Source organism: Canis aureus, chromosome 3 (assembly GCF_053574225.1).
Source record: "Canis aureus isolate CA01 chromosome 3, VMU_Caureus_v.1.0, whole genome shotgun sequence".
In the NCBI taxonomy this organism is placed as follows: Eukaryota; Metazoa; Chordata; class Mammalia; order Carnivora; family Canidae; genus Canis; species Canis aureus.
Genome location: NC_135613.1, coordinates 45,683,683 through 45,703,437, shown reverse-complemented (window position 1 = coordinate 45,703,437; position 19,755 = coordinate 45,683,683). Strand labels below are relative to the sequence as shown.

The 19,755-nt window shown below is 36.2% G+C and overlaps 1 protein-coding gene and 2 long non-coding RNA genes across 6 annotated transcripts in view; 2 read left to right on the top strand and 1 right to left on the bottom strand.

The window, feature by feature from the left end:
* The window catches only part of LOC144310768 (uncharacterized), a 130,048-nt gene that overhangs the window by 57,664 nt on the left and 52,629 nt on the right, over positions 1-19,755 (top strand). The gene's annotated exons all lie outside the window — the stretch shown is intronic.
* The window catches only part of IL23R (interleukin 23 receptor), a 65,627-nt gene that overhangs the window by 22,292 nt on the left and 23,580 nt on the right, over positions 1-19,755 (bottom strand). Inside the window, exons 5-7 of the mRNA XM_077892248.1 lie at positions 16,823-16,983; positions 11,880-12,025; positions 4,647-4,803 (exon numbers count right to left, since the gene is read on the bottom strand). Of these exons, the coding sequence (XP_077748374.1) occupies positions 4,647-4,803; positions 11,880-12,025; positions 16,823-16,983 (464 nt within the window). The remainder of the gene's footprint in view (positions 1-4,646; positions 4,804-11,879; positions 12,026-16,822; positions 16,984-19,755) is intronic.
* The window catches only part of LOC144310769 (uncharacterized), a 38,285-nt gene that overhangs the window by 11,078 nt on the left and 7,452 nt on the right, over positions 1-19,755 (top strand). The window lies entirely within an intron of this gene.

The window sequence follows — 19,755 nt, the reverse complement described above, 5'->3', positions numbered from 1 at the left end:
CTTCCATACCTTATATTCAGGCCCATATAAAATTAGTCAATAGCATCCTGTGATTCCCTCTTTTCTCATGTTTTTGCATTTTCCTAACAGACATTACATTAAAAGTGAAGTTCTCCTGGTGTTGTTTTATTATTAGCTAATGTATAAAGGAGGATTTGGTTCCATGGCTGAGGGGAGGTTGACACAGGGCCCAATTAGGTCTCTGAGGAAGACCAGCAAAGTTATAGCGAGGTTGCTGGTATCTCACAGGATGTGTTTTGCCCTGGCTTTACTGTTACCAGCTTTGTAACATTTGGCAAAATTGCTTAATGCCCCTGGGCCTCATCTTCTTAATCTGTACAATTGGAATAAAACTTTTATAGGGCTTTAGTGATGAGTAAAGAACAATATGTACATATGTACAACATGTACATTTTATATATAAAATGCTTACCACAGTACCAAACACATAGTAAACATCCAATAAATGTTAGCTATTGTTTATTTATATTATTTATATTTATATATTTTATATATAACATAATACAATTTATGTAATATATTAAATTATGTGTACTATGTAAATTATATTTAATATAAGTTATTTTATGTGCTATTATTTGCATACACTATTTATACCAGGATAAAAAATATGGATCTCCAAACTAGAGAAACTTCTTCAGTGTGTTTCCTAAGCCTGATATTATATTCTGAGGTTTATTATTTTCCTTTTTTAGTATAAGACTTTGCTTTCCATTAAAGTCCAAATACTCTAAGGAAGGAAAACAGAATAAGTTTAATAAATCACCTAATTCTTATTATAAATGGGTTTGTTCAGGTTATTTGTTTTTTTGGAGATCAGGTTTTTATTTTTTATTTTATTTTTTTTTTATTTTTTATTTTTTTTAAAGACTTTATCTATCTATTTATTTGAGACAGAGAGAGACAGACAGACAGACAGACAGAGACACACAGGCAGAGGGAGAAGCAGGCTCCATGCAGGGAGCCCGATGTGGGACTCGATCCCAGGTCTCCAGGATCAGGCCCTGGGCTGAAGGTGGCGCTAAAACCACTGAGCCACCCAGGCTGCCCGAGATCAGGTTTTTAAAGACCAAGGAAAGTGATACAGAAGAATGCTGGGGTCTGCAGGGGAAGCCATATCTACTGCATGATTTGTCCAGCAGTACTATCTAGGCATAATTTTGAAAACACATTGCTTTGAGATAAATCACTTCAGTGAAACATCCATAAGGATTTTAGAGAGTAAAATAGCAAATTCCTGCATGAAGGGATCATTGTTGCCTGAATTGTCTTCATAAATAAATGAAACTTTAATTAGTGGAAAAAATTGGCTGGCCAAAAGCCCCATTATCAAACAAGTTGGTTAACTGAAGTATTATAGAAATTGTATCTTTTAATTCTTTTGATTATGACACAATTCAAACAGTTGTGAGGTTTGATTCTTACTGCCTTTATATTTATAGTGCTGGCATTTATTTTTTTATGATTGCTTTTATCGACTGTCTTCTCTAAAAGTCAGAGATCTTTGTCTCCTTTGTTAACAGAGATTCTGTGAGTACGTAGCAAGTGGCTGGTGCATGGTAGAGGCTATTTGAATATTTCATGTATGACTAAATGAATGGCTGTCTTTTCCTAGATATCTTTTTAAAAAGCAATTAATATTAAAGATTTATTAAAAAGCAATTTGGCAACTTGCATCAAGCATTTTAAAATGTGCTTAAGTCTTGATTCAATAAGATCTAAACCCTTAAGGAGAGTTTATATAAAGAGCTATTTCAAGAAGTTTATTGAAAATGGAAAAAAATGGATAAACCTAGATATTGTTGAAATAGGGAAATGACTCAATGTTTTACAGTACATCCATACACTGTGTAGCCATTAAATAGGTTTTTTAACTCAACAAGATAGACTAAGTAAGAAAATCAGGATATAAAACAATATACACATCACAACATCAATCATTTAAAAAATGACAAAGACAAGATACCTATGATTTTACTTATATGTGGAATAAAAAAAAAACAAAACAAATGAACAAACAAACGACTTCTCTTAAATACAAAGAACTGGTGGTTGCCAGAGGGGAGTTGGGGGGGATGGGTGAAATAGATAAAGGAATTAAGAGGTACAAACTTCCAGCTATAAAATGAATAAGTCATTGAGATGAAAAGTATAAGATAGGGAATATAGTAAATAATATTGTAATAACATATCATGACATACTAACTACTTATCATGGTGAGCACTGAGTAATGTATAGAATTTTGAATCAGTGCTGTACACCTGAAACTAATATATCACTGTATGTTAATTATACTTTAATAATAAAAAATATGTGAATAGGAAAAAAACTAGTGTTAAATTCATTAAAATGTAAACAGCAGTTATTTCTAGGTTGTATACTGCAATAAATTTGCATTGCTTTTACAAACAAAAAAAGATAAATCTTTCTTTCTTTCTTTTTTAAGATTTTATTTATTTACTCATGAGAGACACAGAGAGAGAGAGAGAGAGAGGCAGAGACACAGGCAGAGGGAGAAACAGGCAGAGGGAGGAGCAGGCTCGGCGCAGGGAGCCCGACGTGGGACTCGATCCCGGGCCTCCAGAATCACGCCCTGGACTGAAGGTGGCGCTAAACCGCTAAGCCACCCGGGCTGCCCCCCCAAAAAGATAAATTTTCAAAAAAATTTAATAATAGCACTTTTCCTACACATAGTCACCGTTTCTCATTTAATGTGTCTCGGAAGAAATTTGTACCAGAAGAAAAATTTCAGGTTCCTCTTAGCTAACATATTGAATTTGGAAAGATGCAAGTTTTCAGGGATATTAAATTTTAACTAGCATTTTTTGCCCTTAAGTGATTTATTTTTCCCTTAGGCAACAAAGACTTTCATTTATACACATTGTAGGGTGGCTATGGTTTCTATTTTCTTCTGAGGTTTAAGACATTTGGCTTTAAAGGAGAACATTTGTGGTCCTATACTTGTAGAATACTTTAGGAAGCTGCTCCTCCACTTTGAGGTAACTGGTTAAAGAAAGAAATTGATAAAATTGCTAAGAGCTGGTGATGACTAGGAAAACCTATGTTCTTGTTTAGGTGCTATTAGCCACTAGCAATGGGCTATTTAGCAAGTCATGCCTCAGTTTTCTCATTTATAAAATAATACCAAGTAGACTACCAAATATGGGTTGTGTAATGATAAACAAGCCTTTACATAGTAGTACTTTGCAAGTGGTAAGTAAATATTAGTTATCTACTTGAATCCTCTTGCTAGACGATTCTAAATTTCATTTAAAAATAACTGAGTTATCAACTAAATTCTGTCTGTTTATAAAATGGTATCTAAAGTCCCAAGTATTTTTAGCAGCATGAGCTTAAGAAAGAATATCTTAATTTAAAAACTAACTTTTAAAAAGGAACTGATAGGGGCAACTGGGTGGCTCAGCTGTTTGGTTAAGTGTATGCCTTCGGCTTGGGTCATGATCCCAGGGTCCTGGGATGGAGCCCCGTGGAGCCCCACATCGAGCTTCCGGCTCAGCCGGGAGCCTGCTTCTCTCTCTCCTCCTTGCTCGTGCTATTACTCTTTCTCTTTCTCTCTCGAATAAATAAAATCTTTTAAAAATTTAATTAAAAGGAACTGATAGCATTGCAATTAATTCCCTTGGTAACGCATTTCTAAAATTTGGACATTAGGGGGCGCCAAAAGAACTGTTTCGTTAGTCTGCCATTTTCACTCCCTCTGCTTGTGTTGCAGCCATCAACATTTATAATGTATGCTAAAGTGCTCTAAAAAAAAAAAAAAACCTCAGTTCCAAGATCCTATATTATAATAAAGATGGTATTAACACTCGTGTAATTATAATTAAGTGCTTCAGCTCTGAAAAGAAAAATTTCAATCTAGGATATAAGCTACCTACAATAGGGAGACATCAGGAGGTTAATGGGAGCTTATTATGAAGTATGCTATTTACAATAGATTCACTTTATTTGCTTACTGTTGAAGTCTATTTAGCCAAGATTTTATTGAATGGCATGTGTAAATGGATGGAAAATTAAACTAATAATCTTAAGAGCAGGGAAATATCTAAAGATAAACAATAGGTCAACTAGATTTTGCTGAGAAGAGAATTAAATAATCCCATGTTTAAGTGTTTTAGCTTTCTGATTGCATACAGTAGGTAATCAATATTTATTGATATGATTTGATTTGTAGCTGTCTTAGAAGAATATATTTTATCAAAATGGCCTAAAGAGCTTAACATAACTCTTAATAATGTGTTTCAAAACCAGGTCTTAGATAATTATATGCCTCACCATCAGTCCAGATGGTTGTAAGAAAGGCTTACTCTTGAGCACCTCCCACTCCCACTACCTTAGACCCATGGACACAGACCTTCTGGGAGCAGAGACAATGAACATGCATACCAGGTGGTTTTAATTGGCTTTTATGCCCAAAAATGTTTGAGAACCATTACATAAATTGTAGTCAGCCTTAACAAAATCTAAGCAAAATGACAATTTAAATGTAACCACCTGCTCTATGATAGTTTTGTCAATTTTGATACAAGAAACAAATATATATATATATAGAAGAGACACAGGTCAAAAGAAAAGCCTCAGAGATTAAATATATAAATATACTCACCTGTTTCAGCTGTTTTATGAAAAAATGGTGAACTCCAGGGCTGCCAGTACCTTTTACCTGTTTCTTGGCATCTCACTTGAAATATATACTTAGTGTTTGGCTCCAAGTAGAATTCTGACTGTTGCTCATATGGAAAATTGGTGTCAAATTCTTTAACCTAAAATGAATGAATAACAATGATGAAACAATACAGTGTGCTTTGAAAACAATTATTCTATTTAGGCACATTAGGCATATGCCTATTATGTTCCAGGTGCTCCTCTAGACCCTGGGAAAACAAAAAAGAATAGGGTACTTTATATAAAACATGACCATAAATAATCAAATACATGTTATTTAACATTAAAAGTGAAATACACATCGCTTTGTGTTTGACAGTACTCTCAGTGTTTTATATCTCAAGGTCCAAAATGTAATATATTCTTAATGTTAGAGTAGCTGATTTTAATGGGATGGAAGAAAAGGGGGACCTGAGAGCAATTGTTTTAATCCAGACTTTCTTCCACTGCACCTCCTCAATCTCTCTCTTGCTCTCTCTGCAGTTGGATATTTAGATCAATAATTCTTCATGAATGATGAAATAATTTCACTTGCTAATGATGACTTCTGGAAAAATTATTCATAAATTAAGCTGTTAAATTGATCCTTATTGCAGACTTTCACCAATTCTACATAGCCTATTATTATATATAGGTTTGTATGAGAGAGAAAATAGAACATTTAAGAATGTAGAGCCATGAAAACCCAATGGAAGATAAGCATGCACACAGCTGATGTCTAAACATACAAATCATTTTCTGGGGCACTATGACTTGCTATAAAACAATGAAAAATGACCCTCTAATAAGCTGGTTAAATGGGAGAGAGAAACCAAGGCAATTACATACCTTCAGTATGTTGTGATAAGTGGATTGACTGAAAAAAAAGTGAAGTATGATTGAAAATAACTATAAAACATGCCTTGAAATGCACTTGGGCAACAACCAGGAGGAAACAGTTACCAGACACTTAGGAAAAAAGAAAGTTAAAACTGTCAAGGTTAAAAAAAGAGAGAAAGCAAAGTATAAAGGCCACTGAGGGATTCTTTTGTGAAAACCCAATCTTAACATAAATCTTTAAAATGTTCAATGTATTGAAAATGTAAGATCCATGAAAATATGTGCTTGGGGGATGTCATGAGCCATCTAAAGTATCATTCAGAGTTTCCATAATCTGTGTCTCCACCCTTGGCCCTTGGTATTTTCTGCCATGTAAATATGACCGACAGGCATCTGGGGTCTCCTGGGATCCAGGAAAGATTTTACTTGTAGTCAAAATTTGACTTTCAAATGCACTCAGCTTCTATTTGCTTCTCTTGGAAGGCATTTGTTATTCTCTAGTATTTCTCTTGCCATTACATTTAAAGATAAGTCGCTTTGTTTTTTTTTTGTTGTTTTTTTTTTTTTTTAGATAAGTCCCTTTGAAGAAGAGGAATACACTCAAGCACAGCTAGAATTCTAAAATGGAAGAATTTTACAGAATTGTTATCAGACTTGTCTCTACCATGAGGCAAGCCAGGTGACTGCTTAGGGTCTTGTTAGCATATAAGATGATACCTCAAGGTATTTTCAGAGGCTAAAACAAACATTGAGAGGTAATTGAGTACCTATGTGAAGGGAATGATCTCAGGTACAAGAAATATGACTTTTTTTTTATAGTAGTTAATTTCTTTTTTTTAATGTTTTATAATTTTATTTTTTTAATGTATTTATTTATGATAGTCACAGAGAGAGAGAGAGGCAGAGACACAGGCAGAGGGAGAAGCAGGCTCCATGCACCGGGAGCCGGACGTGGGACTCGATCCTGGGTCTCCAGGATCGCGCCCTGGGCCAAAGGCAGGCGCCAAACTGCTGCACCACCCAGGGATCCCAATATAGTAGTTAATTTCTATTTAAAGCCTCAATTAAGGAGCACCTGGGTGGCTTAGTGGTTGAGCAACTGCCTTTGGCTCGGGTCGTGATCCCAGGGTCCTGGGATGGAGTCCTGTATCCGGCTCCCCGTGGGGAGCCTGCTTCTCCCTCTGCCTATGTCTCTGCCTCTCTCTGTGTCTCTCATGAATAAATAAATAAAATCTTAAAAAAAAATAAAGCCTCAATTCTGAAAGGAGGTGAGGCATGGGAACTTAATCTCCATCAATCTGAGTTTCCTCTTCTTTTAGAGTAACATTAAGTTTCCAGGAGCATCCTTGGGTGGAGGGAAGGAACCTCCCTCCTTGGGTGGAACCAGCCTAGTCAGGCAGTTCTCTAATCCCCACTTCCTCCAACTCCCTACCTGGGGCAAGACCCGGGGTGCAGGGGCCCTTCTCAGGGACCTACCACTGTCTAAACTCTTTTGGTTCCTCTTCCTTTTTTTTTTTTTTTTTTTTTTTGCTTTTTGCTTTTATTTATTTATTTATTTATTTATTTATTTATTTATTTATTTATTTATTTATGTTTTAAATAATAAATTTATTTTTTATTGGTGTTCAATTTGCCAGCATACAGAATAACACCCAGTGCTCATTCCGTCAAGTGCCCCCCTCAGTGCCCGTCACCCATTCACCCCCACCCTCCGCCCTCCTCCCTTCCACCACCCCTAGTTCATTTCCCAGAGTTAGGAGTCTATGTTCTGTCTCCCTTTCTGATATTTCCACCCATTTCTTCTCCCTTCCCTTCTATTCCCTTTCACTATTATCTATATTCCCCAAATGAATGAGAACATATAATGTTTGTCCTTCTCCGATTGACTTATTTCACTCAGCATAAAACTGTGGAAGGAGCCTTGGCGTCCATCGAAAGATGAATGGATAAAGAAGATGTGGTTTATGTATACAATCGGTTCCTCTTCCTAACTCTCTTCACCCTCCTACTTACCCCTCTCTCTTCCCAGTTAATCTTTACCTAGTGTTTGGTGGAGGACAAGTGGGGTGATGATTGAGAAACTCAGTCCTGACTAATCACAATTCTTCCAAGTCTTCTATCTTATACCAGCATTTACACTTTTGAAATGCAAAGGTCAAGGGTTTGACCCTTTGCTATCTGTGTACTGTGTACTGTGTACTGTACTATTCACTCTATACTGTGTACCTTTACCTGGAAAAGAATAAATGCTTGGTTTTATGTACTCCATGAACTAAGAATCATTTTTACATTTTTAAATTATTGTATGAGAGTCAAAAGAATACTTTGTGATGCATGGAAATTATGTGAAATTCAAATTTAAGTTTCCAAAATTCAAATTTTACCATGCCCGTTCATTTATACATTGTCTATGGCTCCTTTCACACTACAAATGTAAAGTTGAGGAGTTGGGTCAGAGGCCTGTGGCCTGCAAAGTCTAAAATGTTTACTCTCTGGCCCTTGAATAAAAAGTTTGCCACTTTCCATGCTGATAATATCTTGCAAACATGGTGAATGTTTCTAAAACCCACGGAATTTTCTGTAAGAAGTATCGCAAGCACCAACCCCACAAAGTGACACAGTACAAGAAGGGCAAGGATTCTCTTTACGCCCAGGGAAAGTGGCATTATGACAGGAAGTAGAGTGGCTATAGTGGGTAGATGAAGCCAATTTTTTTGGAAAAGACTTAAAACTTCAAAGAAGATTGTGCTGAGACTTGAATATTTTGAGCCCAACTGCAGATCTAAGAAAAAGCTGGCTATCAAGAGATGCAAGCATTTTGAACTGGGAGGAAGGGCCAAGTGATCCAGTTCTGTTTCACACTGTTTTATTATGAAGACAATAAAATCTTGAGGTTATGTCACAAAAAAAAAAAAAAAAAAGGTTGCCAGTGCTCTAGCTTAATTACAGAAATAAATCACCATTAATCACGTTCTTAAATTTACAGCAAAGACTTCTCTGCTTTATCATCACTACTGTTGGGCACTTATTAAAGGCTAAGGTTTCAGATGTTATCCACATGAGCCACATATTGTAAAAATCAACAGAGATACAAAAAAAAAAATGATTATAGAACACCCTGTTTTCCAGGGGCTTATGGTTAAAGGATAGAGACACAGAGGTGTAAACAGGTAAATAGATAAGCAACGTGGTAATACTCCTGAGAGGGGGTAGGCAGAAATGTGCAAGGATTGCTGGTGAAGATTGTTGGTGGTGAAGAAGCTCAATTTTTAACACTAGTTTGAGGTGCCAAGGAGCTAGCCCATGAAGATAACCAACAAGTAGATAACTATTTTCCCCATGGTGTCAGCCTTCAGGATTACCTGCAGGACTGGCTGGTTCCCTTCACTGCCTCAAAGTCTAGATAGCTTAGTTAAAGCGGTATGAAAAGCAACACTAATTCAATAATTTTGATTTTTCAGGGGGGTTTTCTCTGCTCTACCAGACTCATTGCATGGCTCTCCTGGAGGTTAAAATGAAGAATAAGGGCAGCCCGGGTGGCTCAGCAGTTTAGTGCCGTCTTCAGCCCAGGGCCTGATCCTGGAGACCTGGGATCGAGTTCCATGTCAGGCTCCTTGCATGGAACTGCCCCTCTCCCTGTCTCTGTGTGTCTCTCATGAATAAATAAATAAAATCTTAAAAAAAAATAAAACGAAGAATAACAACAGCCAGTAATTGCTGAACTTGAGCTCTATTTCAGGCTCTGCACTAACTTCTTACATTGTTTGATCATCCCCACAACCACATGAGGTAGGTGGTTGTCTTATTCCTACTTTAGGCATGGGAATACTGAGATACAGAGAAGATAAGGAAGTTGCCCATTACTAGAAAGTGGCAGAACCAGGCTTTAAATTCTAGAGCCTGTGCTCTCAGCTCATGGCTTTGCTGCATAGCTGCCTGTCTCTTTGAAGTAAAGAACCTCCCTCAAGAAATATTGATGGAGGCCGAGGGGAGGTAAAAGATCAAATCTGTAGTTCTTTATAGCTTCTCCTCTTCTTGCCTCTATATTCCTGTCTCCCTACAAGGAGGCAAAGACAACACTTTATGGATGGTCCAGATGAAACTGATAAGGTAACAAATGTTAAAAAAAAATCGAAGTTTCATTCTGAATCTTACTAACTGGACTCGGGTCATCTGGATAGAAATGGGAATTCATGCTTTTCTGTGTGAATGGCTGTATTTAGAGGAAGCATGGTGGAAAGGATAGGATACAGATTTCAGATTGAAACCTGTTCTTTAATTTCTCAGATATTCTTTGGGTGCCCAAAGTGATATAGGGTCTGTGAAAGGCATTTAGTTACTAACAGTGTAAGTTTGAAAAACCCAGCTTGAGGTCTTTTGAGCTCTATGTCCTCATTTCTGTAACAGAGCTGATACTTACCTATCCCAAAGGATTGTTATGAAAGTTAGATAACATACTCTTTCAGCAACTTCATTTGCCTGCTTCTGAATTACCAAATCTCACAATGGCATAATAGCACCAGCAGGGGGAGCAGAAAACAAGAGTTTCAACCGGAAAACGGTTTCTGAAAACCTATTCAGAGATACTGATAGTATAATTACCTTCTATTTTCTAAACATTCTCATAGCCTATAATCTCCTCCTAATGATGCCAATAAGGGAGTTCTGTATTATCAATATCATTCTATGATCATGACCCTAACCAAAAGGCCCCAGGTGTCCTATTAGAATAAAAGCCTATTGACTCAATATCTAAGACTTGAAAGATTTCACTTGGGTTATTATCCAATTTACCTAATTTCCACATTTGCGAGAGGGTTGACTGTGGAGTTGTGTTTTGTTTGTATCCTGCTTGTCCCAGGCTTTAAGCATAGAGCTGCTGGCCACACAGATGCCATAACTATTTAGTCAGTGAGTCCAGCAGGTAATTGGCCAAATGATGTGGAACATGGGCTCACATCTAAATGTAATCTAAACCATAAAGTTCATATCACATTTCTGATTTAAATGAGCAGGGGTAAATAAGCAAGTTAATGTCAGGAATTTATTTTTAGAATACATTTTTAAAGTATGTCATAAAATCAGTATAGTTTTATCCTCATCTTCTTGACACTAACACATTGCTCTGCAGCAAAATTGATATTCAGGATGATGAAGGAGTAGAAAGCTTTGGAGTCACACTAACCATCAAAGATTAATGTTAAATACATATCATTGTATTTAACTCTCTGAAAACAGATAATGTTATTCACGATACATAACTCTTAATTAAGCAAAGCCAGAAAATCCACTCCTTGATTAGTTTGACTAAATGGCAGTTTATTGTACTTGAAAATAATAAAATGACATTTCTTTTCAAATACACCAAAAACTGGAACTTTTTCTCCAGTGAGACTAGTATCCTTCCATAATTCAAATTAGTTTTTATTATAATGTTCACAGGTGCTATGACATGATGTGATTTCATTAATGAACCTTCTACCTATGCCTCTCCATATCAGATAGTAACTTATCATTGATATTTAAAAATGGTTAGTTTGTCTAGACATTCACTTTTTACCTTAGCCTCATAAGACTGAGGTCTATATTAGTAACAAATCTTATATTTTGAGTTGCATTTTTAATTTAAAAAGAGACTCATAATACTTAAGTTCTTCTTTTTGAAGTTATTACCCTAGATGCCTTTAAATTTCAGCATAGAATCCTCACATTTTATATATCATCACTGATGTAAATTTCACCCTAGGAGGTACTGAATTACAAGGACCCAAATAGTTGGGTCCCTCTTAGTTGGACATTTGTCTTCTTAGCAACTTACAAAAGGTAAGAAGACATTTCAGGAAACATCTCTCTTTTGGGACGCATATGATAATGATGATTAAAACTAGTCATTTAGGGCATCTGGGTGACTCAGTCAGTTAAGCCTTGACTCTTTGCTTTGGCTTAGGTTATGATCTCAGGGTTGTGGGATTGAGCCCTGTGTCTGGCTTGCACTCAAGGCAAGAGGCTACTTGAGATTCTCTCTCCTTCTGCCCCTCCCCCAGTTGCATGCGTGTATGCACTCACTCTCACTCTCTCAAATAAACAAACAAATAAAATCTTTAAAAAAAACAAAACACAGAGTGGTATAAGGAGTGCCTGGCTGGTTGTTGGTAGAGCATACAACTCTTGATCTCGGGGCCTTGAGTTGGAGCCCCAACGTTGGGCATAGAGATTACATAAACCCAACAAGCTAGAGTGGTTTGAGTATCAGACACATAGATAAAAACACGTAAAATAGATCATCATGAATCCACTGTGGGTTGGCTTTTATTCCATTCACTTACATGCTAAAGAATAGTGAAAGTTAGCTTACCTTCCACGTTTGGTTTGTTGTAGTCTTATGTCTCATTTCACAGGAAACGTTTTCAATTGTTGTTTGACTATTCCAGTGGATTATGGTCTTGGGAATTGTAGTATTTATATCCTCAGCCCTGGAGATGATAGCTGCAGAAGGTATCACTAGAAAAATAAATAAGTTAAAAATCAGCAGTTTAAAACTTGCCTTGAGAGAAATCAATATATTTTCATCAATATATAGACATGTTAAAACTCAAAATACTAAAAAACAATTTCATGATCCAATTAACAATTAAAATGAATTTTTTCTTACCTTTTAAGCTATTATATAGGAGAAAACTGCTGCTAAGTGAAATTCTATTCAACCTATTTTCCATTTCTTTTAAATGAGATTCTTAGAGTCTACCTTTCCCCTACCCCCTCTTCCCTTATAATCCTAGCTAATGAAATTCCAAAGCCTGGCCTAATTAACAAAAGAGAGTGAAAAAGAGACAAAGGAAATGTCTCTTCCTGCATTTGTTTAGGGGAAAATGATGTGTTGCATTCTAAATTTAGTTCAGGGAGTCTGATTTGATAAAATATTAAATTGAGACATTTCACAATAATATTTTTATTCTCTTATATCATAGGGAAATATATGAATAATTAAATCTATTGCTAACTTATTTTGTTATCTATTAAAATAAATCTGTACTTGCAAGTATGATTGAACAAAGCAAGTAAGCAAGTCTCACAAGACTCTAAGACTTTACAAATTATTGCCATGCTCTGTGATAATAATTTTCAAAAGGAAACTGAAATTCTGATAGGTTATCTTACTATTGGTTTTGTTATACTAGGAATAATGATGTAACTGGGATCCCTGTATTTCTAAATTGTATTAATTCTTGTATGTTTGTTCTGTCTGAACAGAATAAAATCATTGGCACTTCCCATTTCTCCTATGTGCATGACAGAACAATGAAAGCCTATGACTTTGGGGATGCCTGGGTGGCTCAGCGGTTAAGCACCTGCCTTGGGCCCAGGGTGTGGTCCTGGAGTCCCAGGATCGAGTCCTATATTAGGCTTCCTACATGGAGCCTGCTTCTCTCTCTGCCTGTGTCTCTGCCTCTCTTTCTCTGTGTCTCTCATGAATAAATAAGTAGAATCTTAAAAGAAGAAAGTCTATGACTTTGTGAGACATATTATTTAACAAAGAACTAAGGAGCCTATGTATGTGTTTTTAAGGACTATTATTATAGCTTAATATTCTCTATGAATTAGTTTCCTTTTCATTTATTCTAGGTGGCTAAGTATTCTTTAGGAATATGATTATTTTATTATTAATGATTTATTATCTAAATTATATGCCCAGGTATATGATTTATAGAGAAATACAAAAATTAAAGACTTGCTATTTAGTAGTACAGTCCTATAATAGTATCATTGGGCTAAAGCTAACATCAGAAGAAGTAGTAGCAAAATCAGTTTAATCAAAGAGCTTACTGAACTTTTATCATCTGGATGTCACAGTTGATTTCCTTTGCTAGTGTAAGCTTCTTGTAATAAGGATCAATATTGCAGATTTCTATAGTCAGAGAAGTGTTTCCCAGGGCTCTGAGACCACTTGGGACCATTTAAGCACCCTCAGGCTAAATTACCCACCCACTCTTCACTCTCATCTCAGAGTCCAGCCTGCCATTGGTAGAGTAGCACAAGCGTTCCTGAGAAAGAAATATTCTGGAACAGAAACAAAAGTCTGTTTAGGCCTATGAGAAATGTAGATGGAACAGTAAGTCAGATTTAAGATAGAGTCTTAGCACAGGGCAGGTCAATGCAGCAGAGAGCTAAGCCTTTACGTTTGTATGACCTCATATGATTTCAAATAAACATGTTATATAATAAATACCTGACTATGTACTTTGTTAAATGACTCAAATGTTAAATGTTTGCTCTCATTGCTTAGGTTTCAAATGTTCCCATCATATCTTAGGTTTTTAAAAAGCTGTCATATCGTCATGGAGGCCATGTGTTTAGTTTTCACTTGTATTGAAATGAAGAACCAGATCTGTTGTCATTTGGTATCTTTCCAACAACATATTTTTCCCTATGTGAGAATTAACATTCAAAATGCAGCTGGAAGGCACTGCACTTTCTGCACTGGCATTTATTTCTTCACAGGAGAAGCCGAAGCATCCATCTCACAGCCACTTGGGCACAGTATTACTGCACTATTAACTCAGGCTTGCCTTTCAGCATAACCTCCCTAACTTAATTAAAGCCCAATCCTGTAGTTGTTCTCAGGAGGGTCCTCTGTCCTCAGTTTCATAGAACAGTTCATTTATCTAACTTGCAATATCTCATTCTTAAAGTGTCATAAATGAGTGTAACTCATCCGTTAATTATCTGGTGCTTTATTGGGTGGAGCCTCCTACATAGTCAACCTGTGTTTTTCTACCTGAGTTTCTAAGAATCTGTTTTGAGATTTAAAAAAGAAAGGAAAAGAAAAGAAGAAAAGAAAGAAAAGAAAAGAAAATGGGTGCCTGGATGGCTCATTCCGTTAAGTGTCTGCCTTTGGCTTAGGTCATGATCCCAGAGTCCTGGGATCAAGCCCTCCATCCCCCCCCCCCCTCCCTGCTCAGCGGGGAGTCTGCTTCTCCGTCTGCCCTTCCCTGCCGCCCTGCTCATGCTTTCTCTCTCTCTCTCTCTCTCATAAATAAATAAATAAATAAATAAATAAATAAATAAATAAATAAATAAAATATTTTTAAAAAAGAGAGAGAGAGAAAGAAAGAAATGAAGGAAAAGAAAAGAAGAGAAAAAGGAAAAGAAAAAAAAAGGACATGAAATAACAACTCCAAACAAGAGGTTCTGTGGTTCACAGTGTGAGAAGTCAGATCTGCTGGTGATGGCCAGAGGAGATTTTTCCCTTTGTGGGAGGTGGGATGGTGATTAACCTTTGCAAGTTAGCAGGCCTGGAATAAAATCTAGCTCTCCTCCTTACTAGCTGTGTGACCTTGAGCAAATTATTTTCTCTTTCTTCTTTATCTGTAAAATGGGCATAGTAGTACCATGTATGATTGTTTCCAGAATTAAGTGTGATTTGCATGTTAATTGTCTGGAACACTGTAGGCATTTGATAAATGGTGATGATAGTAAGATCATAAGATCACAAAGATAACAATAGCAGTAATACTACTAATAATTTAGTTCTAAAAATGAAAAAAATAAAAATAAAAAAAATAAAAATGATATTGCCAAATGATACAGGTAGACTTTAAACATCATTAATCCACTGAGAGAAAACTGTTTTAAGAAAAGACATTTTATGACATCCTACCTCAAACTGTAAATTTACAAAAACACATGTAACATGGTCAAGAGAACTATAACTCCAAAAATATATAACACAGTGAAATGCATCACCAGAGTCAGCAGTGTTTGTTTTCAAATCACGTATTCAGAGCATAAGGACAGACTTTTTGGACCAATCCAGTTAGTTGGAATAGTTGAGTTTAGCTGAAACAAAAGTTGAGAACTGAGATATTAGTTTCAATAAAAGACCCCAGTTGTCCCCAAAGGAAATCCATATTCAACTTCAAGAGAAGGTGTCACATCACCTTCTGTTGAAGTCCCTACATCATTAATCAGCAGGGAAGTTATCAGACACATAGCAATATACTTTTAAATAAAGACGGAAGATAAAAGTTGATATTGGAATTAGAGCTCCCTAGCTCCCCAATCTCAAAATTTTTAATGCCACCTAGTTTTGGCTCCTTTAAGTAGAAATTATAATCTCTTCTACAAAGTAGGTTTGTCGTGGTCATGTAAAAGCAGTTAGCACTGAAGAAAGTGCTCCATAACTGTGAGCTTACTGAAATCATCCTTAATAATAAAAACAGAAATAATTGTCACTAGGATATCCAAATAGAGGATAATTCACTTGGTGCTCTTTGGATAAACTTTGGCTTTAGGACTGAGATGTAGCTGCTGTCAAAGGCTCAGGGGCAATTACCTTTTGGAATTTATCTTAAGGAAAATTTTATCTTATCTTAAGGGGCACCTGGGTGGCTCAGTTGGTTGAGCATTTGCCTTTGGCTCAGGTCATGATTTCAGAGTCCTGGGATTGAGCTGCATTGGGCTCCCTGCTCAGTGGGGAGTCTGCTTCTTCAGCTCCCTCTGCTCCTCCCTACCCCATACTCCTGCACATACTCTCTCTCAAATAAATAAATAAAATCTTAAAAAAAAAAAAAGGAAAAAGAAGACAACTACTATGAAAAAATTTATCCAAAAGGTTGTTTATGGCAGTGTAGTTTATGTTGGTAAAAATTTGAAAACAGCCTAAATCCACAACAATAAGGGACTAATTAAAGATATTCATTAAAAATAATATTGTAGATTAAATCAATAGTAATATTTATTCTATATTATATGTTTTAGAAGGCAAGTTCTAAAATTTCTGAAGCAAAAAATGTTAACATTTGTGAAACCTGGCTGGTAAAAATAGAGATGTCTACATAATTCAGCATTTTTTATGTTTTTTTGTTAAATTAAAAAAAAAAACCCATAACTTCCAAAATAGTATATATGTAGAATTCTTTAGTATGCTCTACTTCTCGCAATGTAAGACTCATCACAGCTTATTATAATCTTTCTTTAATTCCATTTTCCCTGGTAATTTGAAAGATATTTAGGGCACCAGATACCTTGCTTATCTTATTCTCCTTATGCTTGAACATAAGAAGGTCTCAAAAAATATGTATAAAACCAGATGCACCCATGTAGAAATAAGACTGGAAGGATATGCAAAAAAGTGGTAGCAGTACTTATCTTTGAGTTGTCTCAGGCTGGTCAATTATAGGTAACTCTTGTTTTCTGTATCATGACCTACAGGAACTTCAGGGGAACTCAGATCTTCATTTGACTAGGTCAGCATAAATTAGCTGTTTAGTTGTAAAGATACTATTTCTCATCCTTTACCTATATCATCCAGATTAATTTGCAGTTGTTTTGACTTCTCCATGCCCAATGCATTTGCAGCTTGAACCCAAACCAAATATTTCTTGCCACCTTGCAATGAATCAGTGGAGATGTTAATATAACTTGAAGAAAGATATTGTTGCTCTTCTTCTTTCTCTAAACTTAAAAAAAAAAAAGATTATGATGACTAGTTATGTTTGGTTTGAATTGGTTCTTCCTCAATTTTTTGATGCTACTTTTTTAGCCTGCTTTTGAATACAAAATTGGTCATTTGAAAATTTTTTTAAAATAAATTCAAGACTCTTCAGGGCCAGATTATGACTTTCATGGGCCTTAAGCCCCTTTCCCTTCATGGACTTATTCTTCTGTCAAGAGAAAAATAGTATCTATGTGTGTGGGTGTGTATATGTTTATATAGATACATACATATTCATATAGATTATGTTTTACAACTGTTGATATAAGAGTAAATATATTATTACATATTAAAACATTTTTTGGCCTAATGGTTTATTTTTTATGTATAATACAATTTTTTAATAAATATGATCATTTATATTAGTATATATCAGAAATCTCAAATACAAAAACAATTGCATTCCTGTAGTTAAAATTCTATCTGTAGCTCCCTCCTTTGTACACTTTCTTTAAATGCAGTTTCCTTTCTGCCTTTTAACTTTTAGAATACTTCATTTTCTTTTTCTATTTTTATTTACTTATTTATTTACTTAATTTTTTAAGAACAGAAATGCAGACATTTTTTAAAATTTTTTCTCCCAGCTCCCCTACCCACCTCCCCTCCAGCAACCCTTAGTTTGTTTCCTACGATTAAGTACCTCTTAGGGTTTGTCTCCCTCTCTCTCTGATTTAGTCCTGTTTTATTTTTTCCTTTCTTTCCCTATGATCCTCTGTTTTATTTCTTAAATTCCACATATGAGTGAGATCATATAATTGTCTTTCTCTGACTGACTTATTTCACTTAGCATAATATCCTCTGGTTCCATCCATGTCATTACGAATGGCAAGATTTCTTTCTTTCTTTCTTTCTTTCTTTCTTTCTTTCTTTCTTTCTTTCTTCTTTCTTTCTTTCTTTCTTTCTGGCTGAATAGTAGTCTATCTAATAGTTTATTTTTTCTTTTGATTTAAAATGAAATTAAACATTTTCATGGACTCCTGAAAGTATCATGGGCCCTGGGCACTGTGCCCACTATGCCTACTGGATAAGTCAGCTCTAGACAGAGCTTGAAATAAATGAATACCTTCTGGGAAAGAGCATTGCATAGCAGCTTGGTACAAGAGCTTTGAGTCAGATATTTCTACCAGATATAGTGAGGGGTAAGGATGGCATGAACCATCAGGATAGAATGAGAGATCTGGATGCGAAGAGAAAGACCAACCTTCCAGAAAAAAAAAAAAAAAAAACAAAAACAAAACTAACAACAACAACAAAAAACCCACCCAGCATGTTCTAAAACAAATGGTGAGCCACTTTCACGAAACTTCAGCAAGTTCATACTCTGGAGCATGAACGTGCAAGAAGTAAAGTAAAGCAGACAAAATCATTAAGACTTCCTGTGGACTTTGAAAACAGAACTCACTGGATCTGGTGGCCGATTAGGTAAGGGGAATGGAAATAATTTACTGCCAAAGAAGCTGGAGAAGATAGAGGGGAGAGGCACACTTTGGAGTGCAGATAGAGCTATTAAATCATCACTTCAAATTATGTTTATCTAAGTTTTTATAGTTGAATGAGTGAGGATTGCTAATCAGCCAATTTAACTTTGTGGAATTTCAAATGTTATTTTTTAAGGCTAAAATTTTAAATCTTATGAATTTCCAATTTCCACTGGCTTTGGTCAGCAAGTTTGAGCCTCTCTATTATGTTTGGCAAAAATTTCTGGGGTGCCTAGCTGGCTCAGTCGGTAGAGCATGTGACTCTTGATCTGGGGTTCCTGAGTTGGAGTCCCATGTTGGGTGGAGAGATTACTTAATCAATTAATTAATCAATCTTAAACAATTCTACTCCACAATATTTTGGGGGGAGATTGGAGGTAGTGGTGAGGAGGAATACTGGGAAATGTCCCCCCCCCTTTTCTGATTTCTGTGAGGAGAAACTGTCCTCAAAACTCCCCCATTCTGGGCAGCCTGGGTGGCTTAGCGGTTTAGCGCTGCCTTCAGCCCACTGCGGGATCCTGGAGTCCCGAGATCGAGTCCCACGTCTGGCTCTCTTGCATGGAGCCTGCTTCTCCCTCTGCCTGTGTCTCTGCCTCTCTCTCTCTCTCTCTCTCTCTCTCTCTGTCTCTCATGAATAAATAAATAAAATCTTAAAAAAAAAACCCCAAAAAACAAAAACCTCTCCCATTCTGTCTTCCCCGCCCTTCTTCAAGTCTCTTGAAGGTGGGAGTGATTCTACTTACTAAGAACTGGACTGTGCACCTCTGTCCCTTTCTCTCTCCCACTTTCCCTTGGGGAGTCAGAAGACCAGAGAAATGATATTGTTTGGTCTTCTCCAATAAGATATAAGATTTAAGGAGTTGTCCCCTAGGTGGGGATGTGCAGCTGTCTATACTGGATGTGATTGAGGGCAAGGGCAGTAAATCTGTTTATTCTGGGAAGAGCAGTATTAAAATGTTTACTCTTGCCACATAACAAAGCCATGCTCTCCATTAACAAGCTTCATCAGTAATATTATAAAATATTTTAAATGTTTAATTATTTAAATAAGGATTTTAAAATATTTAAACATAGCTATTTTATATATTTTTAAAAATATTTATTTATTCTTGAGAGACACAGAGAGAGGCAGAGAGGCAGAGTCACAGGCAGGGGGAAGAGAAGCAGGCTTCATGCAGGGAGCCTAATGGCGGGATTCAATCCCGGGACTCCAGGATCACATCCTGAGCCGAAGGGAGATGCTCAACCACTAAGCCACC